Source organism: Pteropus vampyrus, unplaced genomic scaffold (assembly GCF_000151845.1).
Source record: "Pteropus vampyrus isolate Shadow unplaced genomic scaffold, Pvam_2.0 Scaffold226, whole genome shotgun sequence".
In the NCBI taxonomy this organism is placed as follows: Eukaryota; Metazoa; Chordata; class Mammalia; order Chiroptera; family Pteropodidae; genus Pteropus; species Pteropus vampyrus.
This window is the reverse complement of record NW_011889007.1, coordinates 704,139-712,743: the sequence shown is the minus strand read 5'-3', so window position 1 is coordinate 712,743 and position 8,605 is coordinate 704,139. Positions and strand designations below refer to the sequence as shown.

At 49.5% G+C, this 8,605-nt stretch overlaps 1 protein-coding gene across 1 annotated transcript in view; it reads right to left on the bottom strand.

Annotated features, from left to right (window-relative positions):
• CATSPERD (cation channel sperm associated auxiliary subunit delta) overlaps positions 1-8,605 on the bottom strand; it is a 38,787-nt gene that overhangs the window by 9,729 nt on the left and 20,453 nt on the right. The window contains exons 10-14 of the mRNA XM_023538597.1: positions 8,267-8,398; positions 7,036-7,212; positions 3,171-3,284; positions 2,338-2,427; positions 1,508-1,566 (exon numbers count right to left, since the gene is read on the bottom strand). Of these exons, the coding sequence (XP_023394365.1) occupies positions 1,508-1,566; positions 2,338-2,427; positions 3,171-3,284; positions 7,036-7,212; positions 8,267-8,398 (572 nt within the window). The remainder of the gene's footprint in view (positions 1-1,507; positions 1,567-2,337; positions 2,428-3,170; positions 3,285-7,035; positions 7,213-8,266; positions 8,399-8,605) is intronic.

The following is an 8,605-nucleotide window of genomic DNA, read 5'->3' as shown; positions in this document are numbered from 1 at the left end:
GTCCTGCTTTCCCTTGAATTTCTACCCCTTCTTGAGTTAGTTTTATTAATTTCTATATAACTTATTGAAAAGAACATCTGACACTCAATTTTATTATCACCTACCTGCATATAATATTTTCTCATCATTCTTTTGATAACTCCTGTATCCATACTTTTTATTTTCTATTTCTATTGCTCATTTTAATTCTCTTTTCTCCGAGCCAGGATTGCAGGGTTTTATTTATTACATCAGTCTTCTGAAGCAAACAGCTTTATGTTTCATTTTAACTTTGTAATATCTTTTTCTCTCTAGTACGTTTCGGATTGTATCATTGTTAATTCTCTTCTCATAATTTTTTTGTTTTCTCCCTGTTTCATTAATTTAAATATTTAGTTCATTTATCTTCAGTTCATTTCTTTTTCTAATAATGAAAGTGCTCGAGGTACGAACTTTCCTCTGAGTATATGTTAGCTGTATTCCGTGAATTCTTTGATTCAGGGGTTATTTATAAAGGTGTTTCTTAATTTCCACGTAAAGGGATTTCCGTATTGATGTTGGTTTTTGTTTTTTTGCTTGTTGAGTTCTAGTTCTATTGGATTAAAGTCTGAGAGTGTGGTCTCAAAATTTCTGCTGGGAGAAGTCATTTTTTTTATGGCCAAGTACATGAATAGTTAAGTGACTTTTAAATAAATTCACCCTAAGCATAAGAGGAACATAATTCTACGTTAACAGCATACGAAGTCCGTTTTTTTTACTTTTTACTTACATATTTTCCAGTTTTGTCAAGATATAACTGGCAAATAAAATTGTATGAGATTTAACATGTAGGATGTAGTGATTTGATATATGTATACATTGTGAAAGGATTCTCCCCAAATTCATTCACACATCCATCACCTCACGTACTCTTAAAATTATTATTATTATTTGGTGAGAACATTTAATTTCTACTCTTTTGGGCAAATTTCAATTATATAAGATAGTGTTGCAAAGTTCTATATATAAAATTAAAACATACTTGTTGTTAAAATATATATCCTAGGGACTTCCTACAAGTGGTATCATATAGTATTTGTCCTTCTGCGTCTGGCTTATTTCACCGAGCGTAATGTCCTCCAGGTTCATTTATATTGTGGCAGGTGTCAGAAAGCCTTTTTTAAGGCTGAATAATATTCCATTGTCTGGATGGACCACGGTTTGTTATCCATTCACTCGTCAACGGACATCTGGGATGTTTCCACCTTCTGGCTGCTGTGAATAGCTCTGGTGTGAATGCAGGGGTACAAATATTTCTGTGGGACCTGCTTTCAATTCTTTTGGGTACGTATCTAGAAGTGGGGTTGCTGGATCATATGCTAATTCTCTGTAACTTTTGTGGACCCACCGTTTGCGATGTGTTTGGGTCATTCTTGCCTTCCCATCCTCTGCGGGGGTGTCTCGATCTTAGCCTCGCTCTCCCAGCTCCTGCTAAGGGGACACCGCAGACAGCGCAGTGCCGCCTGCCACGGTCCCGGCGGTGACATACCTGGAGGTGAAGCTGGGGTCAGCCCTGCCGTAATGCTGCTGCTGCCTCAGAGAAATGTTCTGTGAAATGACAGAGAAAACCCAGCTACGGCAGTGGGACAGAGCGGGGGCAGCCCCAAAGTCGGGGTTCGGGGCAGATGGAGGAAGACAGGGGTGTTGGGAGGGGGAGACTGGAACACGTCTGACTGCCCCTGCTTCTAATTCTACCGCCCAGGAAAGGCTTCTGGAGGCTCATGGAAATGACCAAACGAGCACCCTCATCCCTCGCTGCCTTTGTCCTGGGGTCCCGCAGTGAGGTGCGACTTTGTTCCCCCTTTTCTTTAGTTGGGATATGACAAGGACTGATCCGAAGAGTTTGCTGTGGCCGACTCTTGCCTTGTCCTGCAGAAACCGCCCAGTCTGATCCTGGGCTCCTGGGGTCAAGTCCAAACTCTGAGGTGTGACCATGGTGCTCGGCTCGGCCTTACAGACCCTCCAGACCCAAAACGCGAGCCCCTCCCGGCCCCCCTGGTTCCCTCCACTCTGATGCCTCAGTTTATCCAGCTAACACAGATCTTGTGCCCTCCCCGCGGCTGGATTAGACTCCCTGTCCTTTGCTGTGTGCCTCTCCTATGTGACACCTTGAGGATGTCAATCATCCGGGTTGTTGGTGCCCGCCTGGTTTTGCTGGGGCTGGAGATGTGTCCTCTCCTAACCCAGGCACCTTCAAGGAAGGAGAGGAGGAAGGAGGGCCAGGCCCAAGCACTGACCGTGGCGGTTGGACCTGGCCGGGCTAGTCGAGGCCATGCCCTTTGCCTCACTGCCCCTGGCTGGGGTGGGGGCACAGCTCACCAGCTTGTACTCGATGTTCCCGTCATAGGTGTGGCTGTTCTCATAGATGACAGCCTGGAGCCCCAGAGAGTGGGGGTTGCTCACGATCACCTGAGGTGGGGACAGGAGAGGCACTGAGTGCCAGTGGGGTGACACCAGCAGGTGACCTTCATATTAAAAACCGAGCTTGCTCTGCAAATGTAGCTGCTAGTCCTGACCCCAGAGGTGCCCCCCGCCTCAGGCACACCCCTAACCGTGGCCTCTGAGCCATCGGACCCACTCAGGTGTGCAGAGAGGCCTAGACGCCCATCCTGCAGAGGGAGACGAGAGGCCTCTGCATGACACTTGGACCCAGCCTGGCGTCCCCTCGCAGGCCCTGGTCCTGGCTGGCTGGGCTTCCCCCCGTTTATTTGCAGCCAGGTGTCCAAGCTTAGACACTTGGGCTCCAGGCCCAGGATGCCCGCTGTTTCTCAGGCACCCCCAGCTGGGGCTCTTGGCTGGAAGGGACAGAAGCCGGCTCTGGCCCAGCCGAGAGGAAAAGGAACTTGTGGAAAGGCTACGGGGGAGCTCAGAAGAAGGGTGGGGAGCGAGGTGCAGAGGTCGTGTGACGAGAGGCCGGGTAGGCAGACGGACAGACTGCCACGGCCTCCGGCACACCCAGATCCGTGGATGCTAGCCGAGGAGAAGGACAAGGACAGCGAGCTTGGACGGGCACCGCGGGGACTGTGTCTCCACGGAGGGCACCAGGGAGTCCCCTGAGTTTGGGAACAGTGGACACAGCACGTGAGGCCAAGGACACTGGGGAGCACCGTGAATCAGAAACACTCGTCCCGCAGATAAGGCGGTGTCCTTACCAGCGGGACCGGTGACGTGCTTGGCCTGGGGATCATCAGTGCGGCCAACTCCAACTTGCTATTCATATCGATGTTGTACATTTTGTTTTCGAAATCTCCTTGCAGAAGTTCTACCTAGTCAGAAATGGAAAAAAAAAAAAGTTTAAATTAAATCAAGCCTCCGTTTCTCCCACGCACGCCCGAGGAGAGGAAGTAGGTGGGAGACGGTCACGGTGCCCGACGGAGGCCACCGCTGCCAGGGCTCTCGCCGGCGCCACCGTCGTCCCCGCTCCACCCTGCGCCCCAGAAGGCCTCGAGGCGCCCGCCCCTCTCCAAGGGTCCTCTGCCTGACTTGCAGCAATTGCTTTTCTCTCCGTATTTCTTTCTAGAGCTATCGCTAGGTGTGCAGCGCCAGGCGATGTACCTCGGGCTCGTTCGCAGCGTCGTGTCGAAGCCTCTTTCCACCCACTACTCATCTCTGAAGAGCCCAGGCTGCTGGACCTTCAGATTCCCCACAGCCTGGGTTTCCCCTGGCACAGCTGGGCACGTCCCCTGCGCTCTGCGTTTCTGGCAGACTGGCGCCGGATCTATCAGCTTTCGGTCGAGTCGCGTTGGCAAGACTCGATGGGTGACTGGTCTTCCCTTGTGGCACGTGACGGCTGGCTGTTTCTTTTTTGACGCCAGTGGCCATTGATGCTCAAAGCCCATTAATTCTTCGAGGTTGCCACGTGGAGATGTCCTGTCAATTTGTTGTCAGGTATTCCCCGGAATAACGCCATCAGGAGACACTGTCCCTGCCGTGTTTGCTGGCCCAGTAGAAAGGCATGAAGGAAAGGCAGGAGAAACGCTTGTGTGTTGCCTTTCATTTCCCCATTTTCGAGACAATGGATTGGTTTGCTGCCCCCTGAGGCGGTGACCAGGCTGCTTCTTGGAGGGGTGGCTGATTCCAGGTCTGTCCTTGCCACGTGGCTTCTCACTGCTGCCGACCTCCCGGTCGAAGGCGTCTGCCAGCTATCTCCACTCTCCTCTTCCAGACTGTTCTTCATTAGCAAGTCACGTTCAGCTCGGCCTCCGGAGAGGGGACACTGTAGCCGTATTCTTTCGCGTTCTCCAGTAAGGGAGCCGTGTCTCCTCTCCCTTTATTTATTTATTTCATCATCTATTTACATCCATGGGGACTTGTGCATTTTTATTTTATATTTTGGCTTATTGTCCAATATTGTATTGTTTATTTTTGTTACTCAAACTTTCCAGCTTTCATCCGTGGGTTATTGAGATGCTGTATCTTTTGCGGGGGTGGATTTTTGGAAAAGTACTTGCTAACGCCACAGCCGTCTTCCTCAGAATGGTTTAAGGGGCCAAACATTTGCATAAAAGCCTTACTGTCCCCTCCTCCCCCTCCCTCGCTCTGTCCCTCTTCTCTGCTTGCTCATAAGACCAGAAATTCTCAGACATGTGATTTCAAGGACCCACAAGAAAATCACAATGGCTGGGGGTGGGGGGGGTGACATCCTACCGTAGCAAGTAAAGAGAGGAGCTGGATGGAGCTTCAAGATGAAGCACTTAGCGCCATCATCTCCTGAAAGGATATTTTTATAAGTCGATAAACCCAGTATACGGCACAGTTGATTTTACTTATTTTTTCTCATTTTACTCAGTGCCCTGGACCCACAGGCCACTTGGAAGTGGACACTAAAATCTTTTCGTTATTTTTCCGTAGCCCCTCGGAGGGGGCGTGGCCTGCAGATGGGGGCGGGGCGGAGGGGGGCGTGGTGAGCCGAGGCAGCCGGGCTCCGCTGAGCACAGCGCTGACTGGCTTCTGATCTGTTGGATTTGAAAGACGGGATGAGGTTGCTGGACAAGGCAGGCTCAGGGATGGCACTTCCTCGGGACGGTAGGTTGGCAGCCACCGTGGAAAACAGTGTGAAGGGTCTTCAAAGAATTCAACATGGAGCTACCATGTGACCCGAAAATTCCACTTCTGGACATCGATCTGAAGGAAATAAAGTCACTGTCCTGAAGGGGCACCTGCACCGTGGTGCTCACTGTGGCACTATCTGCAGGAGCCAAGACACAGAGACACCCCGTGTCCATCGGTGAACGGACGGACAATGAAAACGAGGTGTGTGTCTCTCTACGTCAAATCCGCGATGGAATATCAGTCAGCCTTCAAAAGAGGGAAACCCTGCCATTTGCAACGTGGACTGACCTCGAGGGCAGTTATGTTAGGTGAGATTGGCCAGAGAAAGACAGATACTGCGTGACCCTACTCACATATGGAATCTAAAAAAGGCCGAACCCATAGAACTGGAGGACGGATCAGTGCTCGCCAGAGGCCAGGGCAGCGGGGGGATGGGCGGAGGGGCTGAAACCACAAACTTCTAGTTAATAATTCATCTTAACAGATTAGTCCTGGGGTGTGGTTTTCAGCACGGTGACTATAGCTACCGACATCGTTCTGCATATTTGAAAGTTGTTAAGAGAGAGTATGTTTTAAAATGTTTCATTACAAGAAAAAATTTGTAACTCCGCGAGGTGATGGATGTTAACCAGACATGTCCATCACCAAATCACTGTGCAGTGCACCTGAAAACAATCAACTTTATGTCAATTATGTCAATTAGCTGCCGTTGCTATTATCTCAAAAACTGGGGGAAAAAAGCTTTAAAAATAAAAAAGAAAAAGAAAGTTAGGAAACACTTTCCCGCACTTCTGCCCGTGTGATTGTCAGAACGGGGGTGGGGTGGGGGCTCTGGAGGAGCCCAGAGAAGACATTTTACTCTTTCTGTCCAGTGCTGCTCCCCCTTGCTGAGAGAAACCCGGGTTTCCTCTGGCAAATCGCCCTTCGGCATGTGGCCTGGTGGGAGGACTGACCCCACCACTCTCTGGCGGGGGTGGGGGGGGGGCGGTTCCAACTGGCCCATCCCCAGCCACGTGACCAGCCCAGGAGTGGGCGTGCCACCCTCTCTGAGCCAGTGAGACATGGGAGAGGTGCTGGGGTTTCTCGTGGCTTCTGCAGGACCGTGATGCGAGACCGTCTCTCGCCTGGGGTGCTGTGTGAGGATGCCTGGTCTTGCAGGGTCAGCTGCCAGCTCGCTGCCACCATGCGAGAGCCGGGGGCTTCCTGGAGGCATCGAGATGGGTGGAGCTTCAGGATGAAGCATGATACGCCTGGGCAGGCAGGGTGGCGAGAAGGAGAGGGGCCGGCTCACGGCGGCCTGATTTCCGTCACCAGGTCACGCCTCGCCTGCAGTCTCGTCCCTTTGGACTGTTTTGTCCACGAGTCGACAGTTGCCTTTCTGGTTTAAGCCCATTTGGTCTGGATTTTCCGTCACTTGCAGAATGGTGAATCCAAATGGATGTGGGCACGTCTGCCTGTTGTGATTTTCTCTTCTTCAGTCAGTTCTCTTGGCCAGGGTCAAGGCCGACCCCACAGCTCGGCGGGCGCCACGAGCCCAACAGAACCTCCCTCTCTGGAGACTCTCCCGGTAAGTCCCTGTGGAGCCGTGGCTGTTCATTTGACCGCGTGGAAAAGGGGACTGGTTCTGCCAAGCACATCATTTCCCTTTTTCTCTTCTTAACAATTTCGAGGGTTGGCTGTCTTCCTCGTTACGAAGAGCATCTACTATGAGGAAAACATGTTTCTATTTGGAATAAGGGACAGGAAATTGTACAAATGTGGGGGCCAGCCTCTGGGGCAGTGGTGGCTGGTTGCCAGATTCAGTTGTTTATGTGAAATTCAAGTTTAACTGGGCATCTTCTATTTTCTGAGGAACCCCACGTGGAGCTCCGTGTGTGCTTGCCTGCTACAAACGCCTAACTAAAAAAAAAAAAAAAAAAGTGCCTCGAACGGAGAGCCAACCAGTTAGGAGTTAGGATCACATACTTTGCAGAAGTCAACTTGGAGTTGAGGGTCCATGAGAATTGCCTGGATATTCATGACGCACTTCTGGAAATCGAAAGCTGGGAAAAACGAATCGTGAATTGGGGTCACGAGCTGAAGAATCCCCGGTTTGCTGAACATCAGCACTGCCTCTTGGGACCAGAGGTTTTGGTCTGCAAACTGAAAGAAGTGATTTCTAAGATCAGGTCATTCCGATTCTTTTTTTAGGATTTAAATTTTGTCTTCGGATTCAGGTATAAAGAAGGTACATCAAACAAACAAACAAACAAACAAACAAACAGTGACGCCGTAAGTACACTCTGTTGAGACATCTGCTCTTTAGCTTCATTCATTCCTTGGTGTTTAAATTAATAACGGAAACTGTGTGTCCTCGTCAGAGGGGGCGCTCAGAGGTCACGGACCTCTCTGGAAAGTCAGACAAAAGCTCCGGGCTTTCTCCCCAGAAAACGCACTGGTTTCAGGACACCAGGGTGAAGGCTTCAAAGGGATGGCTCCCGCGTGGGCACCCCACCCCCGGTGACCCTGTCCTTATCCCACTGCCGGGCCACTGCTGGGGAATGTGGCTGCTGCAGGTCTAGCAGGAGAAACGCTGAAGGAGCAGTCGGCACAGCTGGGGGACTTGCCCGGCTCATCGCTAAAGAGTTTTGGGGCCTTAGGGGAGAGAGGAACTTGAACTTCAGTTTTCTCCCTGTGAAAGGCGGATGAAATTGACTCCTTCTCAGGGTTGCCCCGAGGACGGGATGAAGGTAGATGTGCATAATGCACGAGATAATGCGAGGTGCTCCCAGCAACCCCGTTCCCTGCCTCCGTGACCTTGGGCGAATGACTTCATGTCTCTGTGCCTCAGTCTGTCTGTCTGTCTAATGGGGACAGCATAAGGGTTTGCTTCTTAAGACAATGGTCAGGGTTAAATGAATTAACCGTCAAAAGGTGGTTAGATCAGCACCTTCCATATTCTAAGTGCTCAGTTAAGTTTTAGCTGCCATTGCTGTTATTTTAATAACTATTAAAATTACTATTACTACTAAAATTATTAATGTTAATAATTTAATATTAGTTAAAATTTTTATTATATTATCGCTGTGCTATTTAAAATGTTATTGCCGCTTTAATAACTAGGGCAATTTCTAGCCTTCGGAAACAGTATGAAAGTTTGAGGACAACACTTATCCCCCACCAACCCGATAACAACCCTCACTTTGACTTTGCCTACTTTGATTAGGAAATTTGTCAGGATCCCCAGGCTGCCATAATACAACTTATTCTCCTGCGTTAAAACTGCCATTTCGTTTTCATCTAGGAAAAAACAAACAAGACAGAACAAAAATTGAAATGAGGTTTGTTTCAATGGACGAAAATATTAAAGATATAAAAAGTTTTTTGTTTTGTTTTTTTTAATGACTCCAAATTCCATCATCTAGACCAGCGGTCAGCAAACTTCCTCTGTAAAGGACCAGATGGTAACTACTTTCTGTTTTGCTGGTCATGTTACAAGTATTCAATTCTGAAAGCAGCTCCGGACAACTCATAAATGAACGAGTATTTACAAAGA